Source organism: Podarcis tiliguerta (genome assembly GCF_965153285.1).
Source record: "Podarcis tiliguerta genome assembly, chromosome: 13".
In the NCBI taxonomy this organism is placed as follows: Eukaryota; Metazoa; Chordata; class Lepidosauria; order Squamata; family Lacertidae; genus Podarcis; species Podarcis tiliguerta.
This window is the reverse complement of record NC_139546.1, coordinates 16,153,940-16,175,526: the sequence shown is the minus strand read 5'-3', so window position 1 is coordinate 16,175,526 and position 21,587 is coordinate 16,153,940. Positions and strand designations below refer to the sequence as shown.

The 21,587-nt window shown below is 43.6% G+C and overlaps 1 protein-coding gene and 2 long non-coding RNA genes across 5 annotated transcripts in view; 2 read left to right on the top strand and 1 right to left on the bottom strand.

Annotated features, from left to right (window-relative positions):
- Nucleotides 1-19,633, bottom strand: part of LOC310661818 — a 31,140-nt gene extending 11,507 nt beyond the window's left edge. Inside the window, exons 1-2 of one of the 2 annotated variants that reach the window (XR_014504130.1) lie at nt 19,485-19,633; nt 2,910-3,254 (exon numbers count right to left, since the gene is read on the bottom strand). This is a non-coding gene — a long non-coding RNA (uncharacterized lncRNA). The remainder of the gene's footprint in view (nt 1-2,909; nt 3,255-19,484) is intronic. The other variant, XR_014504131.1, reaches the window with a different exon arrangement.
- On the top strand, nt 1,651-2,553 carry LOC310661819. Its single transcript, XR_014504132.1, has 2 exons — nt 1,651-1,742; nt 2,078-2,553. It is a non-coding gene; the product is annotated as an uncharacterized lncRNA (long non-coding RNA).
- LOC310661786 (RNA binding protein fox-1 homolog 1-like) overlaps nt 11,101-21,587 on the top strand; it is a 42,498-nt gene continuing 32,011 nt past the window's right edge. Inside the window, exon 1 of one of the 2 annotated variants that reach the window (XM_083408232.1) lies at nt 11,101-11,381. In XM_083408232.1, coding sequence (XP_083264358.1) covers nt 11,295-11,381 — 87 coding nt within the window. In that variant the 5' untranslated portion in view covers nt 11,101-11,294. The remainder of the gene's footprint in view (nt 11,382-21,587) is intronic. The other variant, XM_083408233.1, reaches the window with a different exon arrangement.

The window sequence follows — 21,587 nt, the reverse complement described above, 5'->3', positions numbered from 1 at the left end:
TCACCCCGTCACGGGGATTCGAACCGCCGACCTTCTGATCGGCAAGCCCTAGCCTCTGTGGTTTAGACCACAGCGCCACCCACATCCCAACAACTCTTAAGCACCTTGAATAAACTACATCTCGCAAAAGTAGAGCCATACCTTCCAACATTCCTCAGGTGAAAATAGGGACATTTCTCAGTCGTCTTCTCCTCGCCTGCTCTCCAGCATCTGTTACAACCTTCCCAAGGGAGGAGGCTGGCAGCGGAGGCTGTGTAATTCCGAGATTGTCCCTGGAAAATCGGGGCGCTTGGAGGGTATCCTGGCATGAATGTGGCCTAGATCTTATGGGCTTAAGTTACAGGAGTGCAGATTTTGAATGACCATTGGGAGAAATGCTCTTAACTGGTAAGAGCAGTTTTACAGTGAAACGAGAGGGGTGGCTGGAGGTGTTCCGGCAGAGTCCGGGCAGCCATATGTCCAGGAGGAGGTTCAATTGGATGGCCCCCAATAAGGGTGGGGACCTTTTTGGGGTCACAGGCCAGATATTTATGAGGCTCCCCCCCCCTTCCACTGCCTATCAATTGCCTTGTGGCATCAGGGGATTTGGTGCTTTGAAGTCCCAAAGAGGTTTTGCCTTGAAACAGCTGCTTTTATTTTGCTGCCTCTGAGCTGCTTTGAAGTCCAAACTCACTTTAATCCCTAGGAATTAGAGCCTCGGTTTTGGTAGGATTTAGTGCAAGCCCCTTGCTGATGGAGAAAGGGCTTTTGTGCTGAAACTGCTTCTGAAATGGAAAGGCAGCGGAGAGGGAACTTTGCTCTAGCGGGGGTTTCCATTCTGCTTAGACCCGGGTTTGGGTTTGTGACAGTTCCATGCTTGATGTATGGGTGCCTGGTGAGTGGGCTTGCCTTGCCTGGGGCAGCCTCACTGTCCTCACAGTTTCCCCCCCTTTTTTTTAATGTTTAATTTTTTTTATTTTTTACCAACAACCAAAACACAATCAATGAAACCCCCCCAGGCGGCTGGTACATGGGGTATACATAATCCATAATAACATCTTCAAATCAACCATATGTACAATTTTATATCCGTTAACACTCCTCTATCCACAAGGTTTATTTAGCTTTTAACATTCTAATTGCCCCAAATTGTTCAAACCCAAATAATTCAATATCTTCTCAAACCGATCCTCCTCTTTCTCACTGACCTTAAACCCTTTCATTCTTTGTATCTTCGCAGTTAGATATTCTAAAATTATAATATTATTCAGTTTTTTCGTCCACTGGTTCACCCCTAACTCTTCTGCATTTTTCCAATTACTCGCTATAACCTGTCTGGCTGCAGTTATCAATTTTACTGATTTACATTCCTCTTTTGTTTTTAACTCGGTACTGCTCAGACTAATAAGAACCATTACTTTAGATATTCCCACCTTCCTGCCCACAATTCCCGATATTTCTATACCAATCTGCTTCCAAAATTCATTAATTAATGGACAATCCCACCACATATGACTGTATGTTCCCATCACACCACTTAAGGCCCTATGAGGATGCTTCCAACTCTGTTGCGGTGCAGTGGGTCACTGGATCTGGTTGTTAACCAGAAGGTTAGTGGTTTGAGCTCACCCAGGGACGGCTGGATTCCTGCATTGGCGGGGGTTGGACTAGATGACCCACAGAGTCCCTTTCCAGCTCCACGATTCCATGATTCTGTGGTAGCCACTTCTTCCCTTTCTCCTCCTCTGTTGTGTAGGAGCAAGGTGACCGTAAAGGTAAAGGGACCCCTGACCATTAGGTCCAGTCATCTCGCTTTATTAGCCGAGGGAGCCGGCGTACAGCTTCCGGGTCATGTGACCAGCATGACTAAGCCACTTCTGGAGAACCAGAGCAGCGCACAGAAACAGTGTTTACCTTCTTACTGGAGCGGTACCTATTTATCTACTTGCACTTTGACATGCTTTCGAACTGCTAGGTTGGCAGGAGCAGGGACCGAGCAACGGGAGCTCACCCCATCGCGGGGATTCGAACCGCCGACCTTCTGATCAGCAAGTCCTAGGCTCTGTGGTTTAACCCACAGTGCCACCTGCATCCCAAGGTGACCATACCTGTGTCCTAATATAGGAACACTTTAATCTCTTGCAGAATCTGTTTATACACGTAATTGCAAAACGCTACAGCTCTAACATCCAGCAATATGTTAGAATTGGGGACAGATGGCTATGGCTGGCGAGGGGGCAGGGTAATTTCATTCCGTTCTCGTTTAAAGGCGAACCCACTTCATTCGCCGTTTTCAAAACAAGATGTAATTTGAAACATGACCGTCCTTCACAATGTGCAGTTTTCCAAAGTTTCCAATGCAGTTCCCCAGGCAAGTCATGTGCACACAAATGCACAGAATCAGGTGCACGTGAAAATGCATCTGTTCGTGAAAGTAACATCTAAAAAGCATTATTGCCCCAAGCTGCTCTGCAAATAAAAAAAATTGTATATTAGTCAAAATTGCATGCAATGGTATAAAGAGAAATTCGTATGAAACAGCTCGTGAAGTTTCATGAAGGTTTTTTCTTTTTTCTTTTTAAGCAAATTGGATGTGGAGATCTGAATTTAAGATTGGAAAAATGGGAAACAGAGAACCCCCAAATTTACATGTTCCTCTATCATGGTGAAGGGGAAGCAGATTTGTGTCCCTGTGTACCAATTTACATGTGGCGAATGTTGAGAGGCCCTCTTCCATCAACAGCTTAACTTTTTTGAAAACAGAGGAGGTTGGATTCTTGACTAACTTGAATGAATGCTCGTGATTGTCGTTTTTGAAAAAGGTATCTTCCCCAGATGGCAAATTGAACAAAACTGAGAGGGATTTTTCCAGCCACAGGTATCAAAAAACAGAAACTTCCCCCTATTTATGAAAGGGTTACTTGGAGTACCTGGGTGTTTTGATTGGTGTGGTGATGCTGGTGGGGTCAGCAGGGGGTGGACAGCAAGTGAACACATTCAGAGTTTCTTACCAGGTCAAAAGAAAGGCGAATAATGCTGTTAGTGTCTTAACCTCTTCGCAGAACCGGGCCCCCAGGCTGGTAACAAGAAGGACCAACCAAACTGGAGTTTCTTCTGGTCCTCAAGGCTCTTTGGTCTTCTCCGGAGACCTGTGTTGCTAGTTTGTCTTGCTCTGCGCCTCGTGAAAAGTAGGCCTTGGGTACTGGCAAATGTGGGCCATGGGGTATTGGGGGAAGGAGGGACTTTGCATACACAGCCAGTCTTGTCAGGGTCACCTGCAGCTGGTAAAACACAAAAACACAAAAAAACAAGACCTTTCACTGTTGAAGCAGTAAAGCTGCCTTCTGCAAGCAAGTAAGAGAAACAGGTAGGCCTCATACCCTACAACATTTCTCCGATGAAAACAGGAACATCCTAAGGGAAAGCGGGACATTCTGGGTTGAATCAGAAACTGGGATGGCTTCTGTGCATCTGGGACTGCCCCCTGGAAAATAGGGACACTTGGAGGGTCTGCTGGCTGTAGAGCTCTTCAGAACTAGATGTTTAAGGGGCAGAGAAGGACAGAGACATCTGGTTGACGTCAGCCACGAAGTCTGCATTTTTAGTCTCCATTATTACGACTGTGCAGAAGGGACACGGGTGGCGCTGTGGGCCTAGGACTTGCTGATCAGAAGGTCAGCGGTTCGAATCCCTGCCATGGGGTGAGCTCCCGTTGCTCGATCCCTGCTCCTGCCAACCTAGCAGTTCGAAAGCACATCAAAGTGCAAGTAGATAAATAGGTACCTCTCCAGCGGGACGGTAAATGGCGTTTCCGTGCCCTGCTCTGGTTCACCAGAAGTGGTTTAGTCATACTGGCCACATGACCCGGGAGCTGTATGCCGGCTCCCTCAGCCAATAAAGTGAGATGAGCGCCGCAACCCCAGAGTCGGCCATGAATGGACCTAATGGTCAGGGGTCCCTTTACCTTTATTAAGACTGTGACGACTCTGTGGCAGGCATAGGCAAACTCTGCCCTCTGGATGTTTTTTGGGACTACAATTCCCATCATCCCTGACCACTGGTCCTGTTAGTTAGGGATCATGGGAGTTGTAGTCCCAAAACATCTGGAGGGCTCTGTTTCCCTATGCCTGCCTGTGACTTCAACATCACCATATTTTTCTCTCTTCTTGCCCTGCTTAGCACCCAGCAGGAGGAAGAACGCGAAACCTTGCTCATTATTTTTTGACATTTTGCTTGACCCCTCAAAAAGAGAGAGCACAGCTTGCTTTGCTTTCTTACGAACTTTTTAGTATCCGTATTAGACTTGAGGTGGCAGCAGAGAGTCGTGCTGATTGATTTCCCGGCCACACAATTAACCACCACCTGGAGAGTGGAACAAAGGGTTAGATACAAAGATCTCTTAAAAGAAAAAGTGGAAACCCTTGTATAGCTATTACAGTGTTAGCTGTCCTGAATGGTTTGTTTGTTTTAGGCAATTTTGAGGCTGCTTTTTCACTCAACAGCTTCCCAAACGGGGTGCGGTTAACAATACAGATAAAATCAGGCAGTGATAAAACAGCAAATAAAACAATGGAGGGAAAACAGTAACAAACCCCAGACCTGGCATTAAAGCAGCAGCGATAAAGCAGATAAGAATAATAGAAAGCTTGTGGAGAGGGAGGGGAAAGCCTTGTTCTCTTTCAAAAGCAGCAAACAAGCCCCCAGATCTCCCAGGAGTGGAAACAAGCATGTTCAGCAGTGGCTGCCAGCGTGCCAGATGGAAGATTTTCGTCACCAGATTTTAGAGTGGGAAGGTATATATATAATGAGGAGATGGGCTAAAAATAAATAAAAGGGTGGGGTAGAGTCAATGAGTTGGAAAGGACTTTAGAAGTCATCTTGTCCAACCCTGACCCCCTTTATGTGTGAAATCTGCTCCTAAAGGACCCATGAGAGGTGATTTTTCCAGCCTCTGCTTAAAAGCCACCAGCAAATTGGGAATCGTCATTTTCTGGAAAAGCCTATTCCACTTGCATGGTGTCCTCCATTCCTTGGATAATAAAACACACGGACACCAATATTTTGGGTTAATGGGATAATTAAGGCCACAACTTTATTGGTTACAGATGTGAGTGGTATTGGCTTAGGCCAGGGGTCAGGAACCTTTTTCAGCCGTGGGCCGGTCCACTGTCCCTCAGACCGTGTAGTGTGCCAGACTATATTTTGAAAAAATAATAATGAATTCCTATGCCCCACAAATAACCCAGAGATGCATTTTAAATAAAAGGGCACATTCTACTCATGTAAAAACATGCTGATTCCCGGACTATCCGTGGGCCAGATTTAGAAGGTGATTGGGCTGGATCCGGGCCCCAGGCCTTAGGTTGCTGACCCCTGGGTTAGGCATTGGAAATGAACCGATTACATCTGACTCCTTCCCGCCATGCAGGTAGCCTCATAAGGGTCAACCACCAGTAGGGGGAGCCCTGTTGATCAACTGCAAGCTCCCCCAGGGTCCCCAATGGGGTCCCATACCTGGGCTTCGGACAGGATCTACACCCACGGATCCCTTTAGCAGAATACCATTAAAGAGGAGGGGCAGGTGAAGGCCACAACCTCCCCTCCCATAAACCAGGTTTTACCAATGCCTAACCGCCAAACCTTAAGGGACGCAGGTGGTGCTGTGGGTTAAACCATAGAGCCTAGGTCTTGCCGATCAGAAGGTCGGCGGTTCGAATCCTCGCGACAGGGTGAGCTCCTGTTGCTTGGTCCCTGTTCCTGCCAACCTAGCAGTTCGAAAGCACGTCAAAGTGCAAGTAGATAAATAGGTACTGCTCCGGCGGGAGGGTAAACAGTGTTTCCGTGCGCTGCTCTGGTTCGCCAGAAGCTGCTTAGTCATGCTGGCCACATGACCCGGAAGCTGTACGCTGGCTTCCTCGGCCAATAAAGCGAGTTGAGCGCCGCAACTCCAGAGTCGGTCATGACTGTACCTAATGGTCAGGGGTCCCTTTACCTTTACCTAACCGCCAAACCTTACAAAGTTGTGATGATTGCTACGAGGCAGGCGAAAACCACATGGCTGGTGCCAATTTGCCAAGTGGGAAAATTCCTACCTGGCCCCCTCAACAGACGACCAACCGTCGTTTATAGCAAGGCCAAGATGGCGAACACATGAAAATAGGGCGGAAGGGCGTCAGGAATTTTCCTAATGGTTAGGAACCCCCCTCAAAGAATGCCCTCAAAGGAAGAATGGCTGGTGAAAATCACGGAATACACAGAGACGGCAAAGCAGATAAGAGTCACAAGTTTAGAATCTCCCAAGGAGGTTTGGAAGCCTTTCCTAATCTACTTAAAATATGGATTTTTGCAGGGTGACTTGTCCACTCATCGGCTTTATTCTATTTACAGTGGTACCTTGGTTCTCAAATTGAATCCGTTCCGGAAGTCCATTCCAAAACCAAAGTGTTCCAAAACCAAGGTGCGCTTTCACGTAGGAAGTAATGCAAAACAGATTAATCTGTTCCAGACTTTTAAAAACAACCCTTCAAACAGCAATTTAACATGAATTTTACTAACGAGATCATTGATCCATAAAATGAAAGCAATAATCAATGTACTGTGCTATAAAATAAATGAGACAGTATTGTAGATGATAAAAATAAAAATTAATTTTTTTCTTACCTGCACTGATGAGTTATTGTTTGGATGCGGGGCTTTTATCCATTTCCGCAGTCACACAATCAATCAATTATTAGTTGAACTGGGTTCCACACAGTCACAAAAACAAATTAACCGAAAAGCCTCAGAAACAAAAACGCAAAATAAATAGCAAAAACAAAAGCACCAAACTTAATCCGTTCCGGAAGTCCGTCTGACTTCTGAAATGTTCAAAACCAAGGTGCAGCTTCTGATTGGTGCAGGCACCCTGGAAACAATAGCCGACAGCCGCATCAGACATTCAGCTTCCGAAAAACGTTCTAAAACTGGAACACTTCTGGGTTTTCAGTGTTTGGGAACGAAGGCATTTGAGTACCAAGGCATTTGAGAACCAAGATTGGAAAAAATTTAAAGTATATTTACAGAAATATTGCAAAATTAATGAATGTTAGAAGAATATTGGAATGAAGTTACATGGTTTTAGCAGAAGTGTTATTAAGAATTATACAAAAATTAATTGTTAATGCGCTAAAGTGGAAAATTTAAAGTTAAATTGTGTTAGGATAAATTATAGAACAAAAATTGAAGAAGAGGGAAAGGATTTGTTGAACCAGTTAATTTGAACCAGAATACAAAAAAGGGATGTGCGAGGAAGTCGAGGAAATAAGCTAATGAAAGATATAGATATAAAATTTGGATGTGTGTTTTTGTTTTTTTTGTTTTTTATGTTGTATTGTTGTATTGTATTCTTTTTATTGTTGTATTGTATTGTTTGTTGAATTCATGTACTGTTTTTCTTGATAGTTTTTTCTTCTTATAATCATAAAATATCTAATAAATATTATTTTTTTTAAAAAAAGAGAACCAAGGTCCCACTGTATATGTAAAGTTTATAAACCTTACTCCACCCTCCATGTAAAAACTGTAAAATAAAATAAATAGGCATGATCCAACCAAGTTAAGCATAGGAGTAGTGATGAAAAGAGTTGCCAAGGTCAGTTCACTCAGTTTCTCATTTTTTTCCAGTCTTAAAACCGGTTCTCCACAGTTATTTATTTATTTGTATTTATTAAATTTGTAGACTGCCCTTCATCCATAGATCGCAGGGCATATAAAAATACAAAAAGAGACCACAAAATGCATAACAGAAAAACACAAATGCAAACCAATAACCTGCCTCCCACAAACACACTTTTCAAGGCCATAGATTGTTTTATCATCCAAAGGCCTGGTTTAGAGAAACGTTCTTGCTTCTCACCTAAATATATGTAATGAAGGGGCCAGGTAAGCTTCTCTGAGGAAAGCGTTCTGCAGATGGGGAGCCCCTGAAGAAACATTCTGCAGCAATTTGTTGTTGTTTTTTGTAGATACTCATGAAAATTTGCTAGCATTTTAGTGTGAATTTCCCTTAAAACACATTTTTTTACATGCAGTTTTGACTAATGTACATATATTTGCAAGAAATTTCCCCTAATATAATATATTTCAGTGCTGGGCATGTTTAGCCTGGAGAAGAGGAGGTTAAGGGGTGATATGATAGCCATGTTCAAATATATAAAAGGATGTCATATAGAGGAGGGAGAAAGGTTGTTTTCTGCTGCTCCAGAGAAGCGGACACGGAGCAATGGATCCAAACTACAAGAAAGAAGATTCCACCTAAACATTAGGAAGAACTTCCTGACAGTAAGAGCTGTTTGACAGTGGAATTTGCTGCCAAGGAGTGTGGTGGAGTCTCCTTCTTTGGAGGTCTTTAAGCAGAGGCTTGACAACCATATGTCAGGAGTGCTCTGATGGTGTTTCCTGTTTGGCAGGGGGTTGGACTCGATGGCCCTTGTGGTCTCTTCCAACTCTATGATCCTATGATTCTATGACTGATCTATTCATTTTTTTATGCACATTCTCCTCTAATGTATGAATTTTTGTCAACTTTGGTTACTTGGAGAACTGCATCACAAAATTGGGATTAGTATTTCTAATTTTAAAGGAGGGCTGTGTTTCAGTTCTCATGATGTTTTGGAAAGCACAGATTTGATAGATTCGGTTTCAAATGCTAGCTGAATCAAATTTGTCCCCCATCCCCACTCATAGGTATGGTAAGCCCAACTGAGCACAGTAGTCTTCTGAATAGAGGTTCATTTGTAGAATCATTCTGTATTATTTTCTTTTTTATGCTTTTTGAACTTCAATTTTGTTGTACGGCACCATGATACTTTGTATGAAGGGTGGTCTATAAATAATTCTTTAAATAAATAAAACAAAAAGAATTCAGCTGTGTGTCCCAGTGATTTCAAAGGTGGACATTTATATAAGAGCCTGAGGCCTACGTTGGAATTGGAGGACCTTAAGCATTTTCAAGTGTCCCTGTTTTCATCGGAGAAATGTTGGAGGGTATGGACTTATCTAGGGCTGCCATATTTCAAGCTTTTTTGGTGAAGTTGTTAAGTTTTTTTGGGGACATAACAAAAAAAGCCATTTTTTAAACCTATTTCTATGGAAAAGCGGCTCTGCCAATATAGGCTGCCATATGTCGGGATTTTCCTGGACATTTTTGCAGATTTACACCAGGATAGGTCTGTGAAATTGCAGATGTATTGCAACCCTAATTTTATGTGACTCCCGAGCCAAGAAGATAAGTAACTAGACAACCTTTAGAAGACCTCTGAAGGCAGCCCTGTCTAGGGAAGTTTTTAAATGTTTAATGTTCTATTATGTTTTTATACATGTTGGAAGCCTACTAGAATGGCTGGGGCAGCCCAGTCAGATGGGAGGGGTATAAATAATAAAATTATCACCACCACCATGGAATAGGACCCTATTTTCATTGGAGAAATGTTGGAGGGTATGTTGTCTGAATCATGCCTTGTGGAACGTCCTCCCAGCAGATGTCAAGGCAATAAACAACTATTTTACTTTTAATAGACAACTGAAGGCAGCCCTAGATAAGGGAAGGGAAGTTTTTAATGTCTGATGCTGTATTGTTTTTAATATTTGATGGAAGCTGCCCAGAGTGGCTGGGGAAACCCAGCCAGATGGGCAGGGTATAAATAAATTATTATTATTATTATTATTATTATTATTATTATTATTATTATTATTATTATTATTTATTATTATTATTTATTTACAACTATAAACTGCAGATGAATCCCAATCCTTCCTTCCTTCCTTCCTTCCCTTTCTTTCTCTAAGCCTTTATTAGGCATTACAGATAAAGACCATCTTAAAACATCCATATATGGTGAAACCTCGTATCCTGAATGCCTCTGTTTTGGAATGTTTTGGCTCCCAAACAATGAAAACCTGGAAGTAAATGCTCTGGTTTTCAAACATTTTACAGAAGCTGAACATCCAACACGGCTTCCTCTTGAGTGTAGGAAGCTCCTGCAGCCAATCAGAAGCTACGCCTCAGTTTTCAAACGTTTCGGAAGCTTCCGGAACGGATTACGTTCGACAACCGAGGCTTGACTGTACAATTTTTAAAAGCATATATACAAAGAAACAGCCATATAGGATATATAGTAACAGGAGTTTTCATTCAAGTGTCTTCCTGCTAAACAGTGCCACTCTAAGAGATACTATTTGACAGAAACTCAGCCACCCTTGCAATTACCTCCAGGTTAACATCACACAGGTAGAATCTGATATTTTCATTGTGCCATGGTGTTAAACTACCCAAAGTGGGGAGGGTCACACGTGTTTACGTAGCTGGTTGTATAGTGGGCAGTCGAAAAGAATAGGTTCTACAGCATGGTTAGGCAAACTAAGGCCTGGGGCCCGGATCCGGTCCAATCGCCTTCTAAATCCAGCCCGCTGACGATCCGGGATTCAGCATGTTTTTACATGAGTAGAATGTGCCCTTTTATTTAAAATGCATCTCTGGGTTATTTGTAGGGCCTGCCTGGTGTTTTCACATGAGTAGAATGTGTGCTTTTATTTAAAAATGCATCTCTGGGTTATTTGTGGGGCATGTGAATTTGTTCATTTTTCCCCCTTCAAAATATAGTACTGCCCCCCACAAGGTCTGAGGGACAGTGGACCGGCCCCCTGCTGAAAAAATTTGCTGACCCCTCTTCCTAAAACATCCTAAAACATCCCAATACAGTGGTACCTTGGGTTACATATGCTTCAGTTTACAGACTCCGCTAACCCAGAAATAGTGCTTCTGGTTAAGAACTTTGCTTCAGGATGAGAAGAGAAATCATGCTCCAGCGGTGCGGCAGCCGCAGGAGGCCCCATTAGCTAAAGTCGTGCTTCAGGTTAAGAAAAGTTTCAGGTTAAGAACGGACCTCCGGAACGAATTAAGTACTTAACCCGAGGTACCACTGCACAAATGACCCATAAGCAACCCCTCAAAAACTTGACAAATCAAGTGGAACTTGCAGCATCGGCGTGGCTGAGCGACACATAAATGGAAAGGCCATGTTTGCCTCCGTACCTCGTGTTGACTTTGTGCCTCGTAAAATTGCACGTCCCTGGCGAGACCGTATCCCACGGCAGATGCTTTTTGCCCAGGCAGTTTGTGACGGGAGCTTGTGTTCTCAACAGCTGTTGGCGTCTCTCAATGGCACCGTCCCATCTGCCACTCAGCACTCCCTCAGCTGGTGCCAAAGCCGTTTGGACAGAGGTGCTTTTGACTCCTTTTAGGACCGGGTGGTTGGGCCCTGACTTTATTATGTGCCATGCTCTCCCCTCCAGCTGTGGTTTTGCACCCCTACAGCCTGCCTGTCTACCCGCCGGCACCCCAGTGTTACTCCGGGCTGGTTCAGGTACGAATGTTTGTCTTCCTATCTATGCATGCGAGTGTGTTTGTGTGTGTGTGAGAGAGAGAGAGAGAAATGGAGCGAGATTTGTGTCATTGACAGGGCCCAGCTGCGGCTGGCTGGTGGTCTTGAGGGGGGACAGCTGATAAAGTCTCCGGCAAGGATAAATCCCTTCGTTCCTGGCGAGTTATTTTTACAGAATTGCTCAGAGAAAGAGAGAGAAAGTCTTTTCCTTGTAAGGGGAGAGAGATTCACGGCTCCGGTGGGAAACATGGAGATCAATCCATTTTCTACCTGATTCCGTGGGTTCTGTAGAGCAGATGGACTCTGTCAACGGGAAGGCCCTGCAAACCTAATGGGAGAAGTCTCCATGGATTTAAATTACGTGCCGGTTTAAAATGGTGGTGTCATAAAACAGCCTCTGACTTGGGTGGACGCAGCCAGATAAATCCAAAAGGAGAGGAAGACCTTACATGAGAATAAAGAGAAGGGACAAACTCTGGCTCTCTCTTGGGGGCTCACTGCCTTCTGGTTATGTCCCCAAGCCTTTAAGCCCCCTAAGCTGACGGTGGCTTCCAGGTTCTTTATAATGTCATGCCATATCTGAGTCCTTCTGAGTGAAGGGTCATTTCTGGTACAGTGGTACCTCGGTTTAAGAACAGCCCTGTTTACGAACGATTCGGTTTACGAACTCCGCAAAACCAGAAGTAGTGTCCTGGTTTGCGAATTTTACCTCGGTCTAAGAACGGAATCCAAATGGTGGAAGGGCACCGGCAGCGGGAGGCCTCATTAGGGAAAGCACGCCTTGGTTTAAGAATGGTTTTGGTTTAAGAACGGACTTCTGGAATGGATTAAGTTTGTAAACCGAGGTACCACTGTATTCTTGTAGGAAACAATACACAGGTTAACATGAATGCTCTAATCTCCCTCATAGGCTGGGTACAGACCATACATTTAAAGCCCCCCCCCACCCCCAATAATCCTGGGAACTGTAGTTTACAGAGCTACAATTCCCAGAACCCTGGATTCTTTGCGGGGCAAATGTGCTTTAAATGTGTGGTGTGTAGTAAGCAGCCAGAGACTATCCCTGCTCGGGTTGAACGTCTTGGAAGAAAGGTGGGGCACGTGTGAATAATAATAATAATAATAATAATAATAATAATAATAATAATAATTTTACTGAGCAAATGAAGTGGCATTTGCAGGCCTAGCAAAAGATATTTTGACACCTGGTTGGTTTCACCACATGGGTGATGCCCCTTAAGATCCCACATGGTTATGCTGAGGTGCAACCGCATGAACTTTGAGCTACTTCACTGGTGCCCTTAACAACATGGCTGCCCTCAGCAATTGCATGCGCTGCTGGGCAGGCCCTCGGTATTTTGCACACTGAGAGGAATGACACAGCTTCCATGTTTTCTCTTCTTCTTTCCCCTCTTTGGGTTTTTGATTTTTGTGTGTATTATGAACGTTGGTGCACAGGAGACAAAGGATTTATATGACAAAGGCTGAGGTTCTTGCAGAATGATTTGTGGCTGACAGTTTCTCTCTGTGCCCCTCATCTGCTGAACAGTGCGGCCGAACTCCCGGTTTGTTTTCTTAGATAATTTTTATTGAAGTTTTCAGGTTTTACATTTCCACATGAACATCTTTCATGATACACATACATTCAACGACTTCCCTCCTTCCCCTTCCAAAGTTCTTTTAATTTATCCATAATTCCTGAATATTCTTGTATCCGTTTAATCACCCCCCATTTTACATCCCTTTTAAATATGTTATACTGCTGAATTTACCTTAATACTGCCAGTGTTTTCAACTGTGTACAGTTATATTCCACTTACTAAAAAAACAAAAACCACTCCTCTTTAAATACCTGTTCTTCTTGCTCTCTTATTCTGCTAACTCTGCATATTCTATCATATTAAGTTGCCAATCCTCCTTACTAGGGACCTCATTTACCCTCCATTTTTGGGCTAACAAAATCTGAGCTGCTGTTGTCGTTCCTAACAGGAATGCCTCTGTTTTTTTGGGGGGGGGGGCACATTGTTTTAAACAATTTTTTTCATCTCATTATATATCATCTCCCAATATTCTTTAACTTTTCTGCAAGCCCACCACATGTGAAAGAAGTTTAAACTCCCAGTTTATTTTCTTTTATTTTGTAGCCGGGGGCACCAACTATAGGGGGTGGAAGGGACTCTGGCCCCCTCAATATTTTTGGACAGAGGGCTGAGTCTCCCCTGCCACTGACAGGTGGGGGCTCATGCGCTTGGGGGGGGGGAATTCTGGGCTGCCTCAATGTGGTGTGCAAGTTGGTCCCCCTTTTTGTAACTACATTTTTTAATCCCACCTTTTCCACCGCAGCTGTAAAAAGTGCTCAAAATCACACACAGAAGTGACTTGTTTCGCGAGCAACCTTGAACACTAGACAGTAGTAGATTCAAACCCATGAAAAGACACAACTTAAAAAACGAGACAACAAAACTACGAGTCATGAGTCAACAAAAGCAGAATATGAATGTCTGTTTGGAACAGCAGCAATGATAAACTGTGGCGCAACGGAGGCATTTTGGTGTCTGAGGCAAAACAACAACACCCAAATGGCTGATGGTAATCAATGCCATGACTGATAATTGATCAATAATTGACTACAGTAGAACCTCAGTTCCTGAACGGAATCTGTTCCGGGAGTCCGTTTGACTCCTGAAATGATTTGGGGACCAAGGCGCAGCTTCCGATTGGCTGCAGGAGCTTCCTGCAGCCAATCGGAAGCCACGCCAGCTGTTTGACTTCCAAATAACGTTCGAAAACCAGAGCAATCACTTCCAATTTTCAATTGTTCGGGAGTTGGAACGTTTGCCTCCCAAGGTGTTCGGGAGCTGAGCTTCCACTATATTTCCTGCTAGTCCCCCCCCCCCCCAAGACCTGACCTGAGAGGCCCCCTTTTCACGTGCCATTAAAAGTTTACAAATGATCAGTTGTTGCTTTAGTATAGGGAGAGGGACAGGACACCCGCTTTGTGATTTTCTGCCTCATGCATTCATAATATCTCAGGCGGCCCTAATTGCCAACCGAAAATCTGGCAGAACAGAGAATCTTGACAAGCTTTCTAAATATTTGCATCTGTCATTTCACACATATTGTGAGAGGTGCGAAAATATTCAGGGGAATAGTTGCAGGGGAAATCCTACTGAAGTATATTTGGCAAGGAATAAGCTGATACAAACATCAGTGCTCATCCGTGGCTGGAATAAAAAGTATTCCAGATGATATGCAGGCTGGGGCTTTGTCAGAAAGAAGGAAATCTAACAGCTTGGTGGAGCCTCTGCACATATGGATCTGGCATGAACAAGGCATGATCACAAGCTGTAGAAATCAAAGTGGGACTGCTCTATTTATTTCTTTATTTTCTTTGAACCTGCTTAACATTTCAAAAAACTTGGATTGATATATATACTGAAAACCAATCAATATATCGTCAAAAGTATTAAACACAACCTAAAACGAATAAGACAACAATTTCCAAACACATACGTATATGCTGTAAGCTGCCCAGAGTGGCTGGGGAAACCCAGCCAGATAAGCAGAGTATGATGATGAGGAGGAGGATTGTTTCACATCAGACCATCTGCAGGAGTATCTTTGCTCATTCCCTGAATTGGTGAGGCTCCTTTGACAACAATGAGAAACTGAGCCTTTAGTGTCATTGGCCCAGTCCTGTGGAACACCCTGCCACTAGAAATTCTGTGGGTGCCCCCAACTTTTAAACACCTCTTTTTCACTTCCTATGATTTTATTGTCTGGTTTCATGTTTTTATATTGTTGCAAACTGTTGTGATATATATATATATATATATATATATATATATATATATGATACAGTGGAATAGAAGTATTTATTATAGGTAAATAAAATAAATGCAAATAAAAAGGAAACCAGAGGGTTCTAACATGTAAAACTGGGTCCAAGCCTGCCTGAGCAAAAGGGTAAGCCTTCACAAGACCTCTCAAGCAAGCAACTAATGATTGTTGCTTCATGTATAGCAAATAAAGGACTTTATGAGAACGAGACTGGTGGCCTCCCTTTAGCAGTGGTGCCCAAACTTTTTTCAAAGAGGGCCGGATTTGATTAAGTGAACGTGCGTGAGGGCTGACCAAAGTTGTTGAGTGTTTTTTAGGATTTGACCCCAATAAAGAAACTGCCACAGGGGCCAGATAAAACCTGCCAGGGGGCCGAATTAGCCCCCCAAAACAGACTTTGGACATGCCTGCTTTAAGGTCTTCCTTATTCCCCTGGTGTGGCTGTGAGGAACAGCTCAGAAAATTCCCTTTCTGGTTTGATTCATTGCATATTAATTCCAGAGCCTTTTTGCTGGTCAAGTGAGGAGTCTGAAGACAAACGTTGAGTTAGTATCAGTTGGCTGAGCCCTTACTTTGTAGGCTAGCGGCCACACCAAAAGCAAGGCTACCTCTTCTCCTTCCTTTCTTAGGGCACAGAAAACATACTAAAGCCCTGAGCCTCAATACCAGGTCTCTTGTAAGCTGAATAACTGAAATTGGGACAAATACTACCCCCCCCCCAATCCTGCAACTTACCGTATTTGTCCATGACAGGAGTTTACGTAGGGTTACTATAGTTTCCCCAGGTGATTTAAGTGCTGGATGGTGTGGCAAAAAAATTATCTTGACGTTATTTCTATGTCAGCTCCAATGTATTGGCTGGATTACTGAAATGTGCACCAGTTGTGACAGGCTCTAGTTGCAGCGAACATGTCAAGATGTGAGGAGTCACCACCCAGGTGTGCCCAGTTCTATGTCTGCAGATCCACTGCAAGAGTCATATTAAAATAACAGTAATTTTCACGTGAACGTAACCTGCTGCTCCTTTTTAAAGCTGTTGACAGTTCGTGGGAGACCCTGTTCACTTTTTAGCATTACGGTACATAGGAAGTTGCCTTTAGCTCAACAAATATTGTCCACTCTGACTGGCAGCTGTCCAGGGTTTCAGAGAGAAAGATATTTCCCATTGCCTGCTATCTGAGTCTTTTAATCAGTGGTGTTGAACCTGGGAAATTCTGCATGCAAAGTATGTGCTCTGTTGCAGAGCTGTGGCCCTTTTCATAGGCCCCAAACTCATAAACCTTCTGCCATGGGGGAAAATCTTACAATTTGAGTTTACTCTCTGGACACTGAGATCCAGCTCCGAGGGCCTCCTGGCAGTTCCCTTATTGCAATAAGTGAAGCTACAGGAAACCAGGCAGAGGGCCTTCTCGGTGGTGGCCCCCCGCCCTGTGGAACACTCTCCGATGTCAAGGAAATAAAAAACTGTCTGATTTTTAGAAGACATCTGAAGGCAGCCCTACATACGGAAGCCTTTTAATGCGTAATGTTTTATGTTTTTATATACGTTAGAAGCTGCCCAGTCAGATGGGTTGGGTACAAATAATAGCATTATCCTCCTCCTCCTCCTCCTCCTCCTCCTCCTCCTCATTATTATTACTCTTATTTTTTATTAACTTCAGAGAAACTCAAAAGTGGCTTGCATTGTATTTTGTTCCCCGTCATTGGGATGGGGGCTAGAGGAGAAACTATCTACAGAAGTTTTGTTTTGTTTTTAAAATACAAGGCTAATCTGGCTTCCTGCCAAAAGGACCTCAGCAATCCCTGGGCCTCAGAAAGATCCCTTGGGACTGGAGAGTAAATCTATTTATGACCCACCCCCCAATTCGGGCCCCTCTTGGGCTGTGACTGACAAGAAGGTGCTGTTTATGAAGTGGAGCTATTTATAAGACCTGGAAGTGGAGCCAGCATTGATAAGCAATGGCCTCCCGGGGGCTGCTTAAACCACCCAGTGGTGGTGACGAGTGTCTGTGATTTGCACAGTGACGGGACAGGATGGTAGCGCATAAACCCAGGGAACAGGCTGGAAGCCTGGAAAATTTCAGCTGGTTATTTGCTCCCTTTGTTTCCTAAATGAGGAAAAGAACTTCATGGGAGACAGGTGGCTTTTTAAAGCGCCTGACACTCACTTTCTGTCTCACATACATGAGTAATCTGCTCCTCAGATTAGAAGCACTCTCTCTGACATGTCTTCTCATGTGCAGCTCAAGCCTTTAGCTCCAAAGGGAAGAAAAACATATTTTGCACTCAGGTTTTTAGTGAAGGGCATCCAGTCTCGGAAACTTTGCTTCACAAAACTGTCAAAAGTGTCCTAATTATTGCAATGCTAGATGGCATAGGATACCCTAAGCTCCTTCAGCTGTGAGGAGGGGAATTCATGGCGAGGGGAGATTTATCTCTTGATGCTACCAAACTCTATGATGCTCAAGGGAGCTGGACATATTCCCTCCCATTCAGTGTGTTTAAGGCAATTTTAAAGCAGGGGTTGATAACTTGTCCTTCCAAGGCTGTTGGGCTCCAACTCCATCAGCCCCAGCTAGCATAGAAACCACTCCTGTTTCAAAGCATCAGCCTGGGTGGGAAAGCCTAAAACAATATCTGAAAAGTTGCCCATGATTTTAGAATGTTAATGCAGGATGGAAAGCGAAAGAACAAAGGGAAAGTGCACTCCAGATAATGTAAAAACTGCAGAGTTGTGGGTGTGAGAGGAGGCAAGGATTAACACACACCCTCCCCTGGCTGCTATTTACCCTACAGGAGGAAAAATGTAAGATACAGGCAAGTGTAGTTTGGCCCGATAGTGATACAGTTGAGGCACCAGTTACTGTATTTTTTGCTCTATAAGACGCACCAGACCACAAGACGCACCTAGTTTTTGGAGGAGGAAAACAAGAAAAAAAATCATCTGAATCTCAGAAGCCAGAACAGCAAGAGGGATTGCTGCGCAGTGAAAGCAGCGATCCCTCTTGCTGTTCTGGCTTCTGGGATAGCTGCGCATCCTGCATTCGCTCCATAAGACGCATACACATTTCCCCTTACTTTTTAGGAAGGAAAAAGTGAGTCTTATAGAGCAGAAAATACGGTAGTTTTTTACACAAATGAGAATTCTGGAGCCCCATCTGTCTTGCAAGTTATTCCCTCTTCAGCAGAATGCTCATTTCACCTATATTTATATGGTTCTTGAATTTAGCAATTCTCCTGAACTCAGTGTCTGGGCCCTGACACCTCTTTCTGAAGCAGTAACCAAAGTCCCACAAAATGCATTGGCTGGAACTTTTGTTTTCATCTGGAGAGCATATTGCTGTGGACAATGGGCAAAGAGCCCTCCTTTTTAAAATGCCTCCCCTTCTGCTTTCTATATAACTTGTTTTATTATTACAAGATCTCTCTGATACCGAACATGCCCTCCAACATTTCTCCGATGAAGATAGGGATGTCCCATTCCTTAACAATAATTTTATTGTGTATACCCCACACACTTTACTGGGTTGCCGCAGCCATTCTGGGCAGCTTCCAACTTATATAAAAACATAATAAAACATTAAACCTTTTTTTAAAAACCTTCGCTATACAGGATTGCCTTCAGACGGCTCGTTGAGGGGCAGGGGCTTGGATGACTCCATACCCTCCAACATTTTCCCAAAGAAAATAGGGACATTCTAAGGAAAATTGGGACTTTCTGGGATCAAATCAGAAACTGGGATGGCTTCTCTAAATCAGGGCTGTCCCTGGAAAACAGCGACACTTGGAGGGTCTGATCTAAGAACATAAAAAGAGTCTTTTGGATCAGGTCAATGGCTAATCAAGCCAAGCAGGTGCTTGTGGGAATTTTCCATGTTACAAGTTGGGTGTATGTGTGATATGAAGGGGTGTTCAGTTATTGAGTCCCCAAATGTTGTCTGCAGTGCCGCAGCACAGACCCAGATTTCCCACTCCAGTGACAACTCTTTATTTATTTGCTATATTTATGTAAGGCTGGCTAGTAACCCTGTTCTACAGATAGCTCACTAACATACAACGATAAAATGCTATCAAAATGCAATGGAATAAAATAGCAAAATCATAAAAGGATAACTTGCAGCCTAAACATTTTCAGCAGAGAGAATAAAGCCAGATGACTAAAAAATAAATAAATTTACACGGCACATAAACCGAGGCTCAGTGCAGTTTGTTTTTAAGGCTTGGGAGAATAAAAATAGTCGTCACCTGGCAATAAGCAGCCATTCTGATTTGTTTATGAGGCGATTATGTGACAATGAGCTTTCACCCGCCATTCATCCTGATTTGCTTGTGCGGTTGTTTATACGTCTTCTTCTTAAGCCATTCATTCATGCAACAGTTTTCAATGCATTTCCCCATCTCATTCTGAATGTCTTAAAAAGTGGATTTGCTGTGCAAGAGCAACAGAGCGCTTTAATCCACTTCAATTGTGCAAGCCTAAATCACTCGGTATGCACCTCAACCCCTCCCACATGGCACCTAGAAGCACCTAGTATAAAGAAGGCGAGAGCCGCTTTAAATATCTCAAGTTAAGGGTAGGTATAAGTGAGCCAAAGCAATCTTTCAGACATCCTGGCTCCAAATCAATAAGGGCTTTAAAAGCTAAGATCATCACTTTGAATTGGGTCCAGAGCCATGGAAGCTGATAAAATGTTGGTGTCGTCACGTGATGTAGATGTGAGCAAAGTCACTTAAATAACACAGACGGAGTCTAGCAAGCAAAGTTCAGAGGAACTGAAAAGCTGGGAGGGGGAAAAAAACCAGTGTATGTTTCAAAGAGAAAGAGAGATTTTGTCTTTCTTAGTTCAGGCCTTGTACATAGCATGAAGACATTCAACTAAACATACAGAAGAAAACCCTCCTGGAACTACATAGGCAGTCAGAGTATGTGCTACCTCGGTGGTGGTATATTATTATTGAATTTACTCTATTTTTCCATGTATAAGGCTATATTTTTTTCCTAAATTTTTGAACTTTAAAATAAGCGGTTGTCTTATACACGGATAGTGCATAGTGCATTTTCTTAATTTTGAGTCCCCACAAATAAGGGGTGTCTTATATACGGGGACGTCTTATACACAGAAAAAGATGGTATATACCACCCTATACCCGGAGGTCTCAGGGCAGTTCACAGAACAAAATCAAAATATAAAAGCACAAAATATATAATCAAAATAAAAACAACAACCCAATAACCCCCCCAAAAAACCCCCACATTTTAAAAGGGCATACACTGTCAATCAAATCAACCAAAGGACTGGTTAAAAAGGAACGTTTTTGGCTGGCACCTAAAGGTGTATAATGAAGGCGCCAGGTGAACTTCCCTGGGGAGAGCATTCCACAGACAGGGAGCCACTGCAGAGAAGGCCCCGTTCTCGTGTTGTCACCCTCCGGACCTCTCGAGGAGGAGGCACACGAAGAAAGGCCTCAGAAGATGATCTCAGGGTCTGGGTAGGTTCATATTGAAAGAGGCGATCCTTGAGGTATTGCTTTCCTGAGCCCAGTAAAGTTCATGTCACTCTGCCTGGTTGCTAAGCAATACTTCCACCCCTCTTGGTTAGCTGTCTTTAACACTAACAGAATTAGCACTTATGTAAGAAGCTGAATGATCCCTGCTGATCCACTTCCAACAGGAATTGGCCAGTCCAAGCAAACCATCTTGCAGCCCTATTTTGAACCACCTGACGTTTCCACACCTTTTTCGAACAGCGCATTGCAAGAAACTAAATGGGGAGTAGCGAGAGCATGGGTAATTGTGGCTAGGATCCAGTTATGGCCATGGCTGGGCAGATCAGCAAAGTTCTCGGTTTCTTCTACACTGTCTGACAGGGCCAGCCCAACCATGAGGCAAGGTAAGGTGACCGCCTCAGGCATCAGGATCCACAGGGGTAGCAGATCACAATGTAGATCTTTATTCCGATGTAGATCTTTATTCCCTGCCCCCCCTTCCTGATGCAGATCTTCACTCACCCCCTTTTCCCTGGCAGGGAAGTGGGTGCCCTACGTGCCAAAATGCATTGGGCCGGCCCTACTGTTTGGTAGGACAGTGGCATGTTCACATAAAAGCTTCCCATCCCATCTGTCGCAAGCTCTAGCAAAGGAGATGTGTGGGAATTGAGGCTCTTGAAGATAAAGTCTGATTTGATGCAAGGATTTTGTGCTTCAGCCCTCCTCAAGCATTGTTCTTCACAGGAGAAAATCATGTTGGCAGACAAATCCTACCATTCACAGCATATTTAAAATATCATTTAATAAAAAACCAGAAGCTTTCCTTCTGGGTTTAGTAACAGGAGATATCCCCCAAAGTAT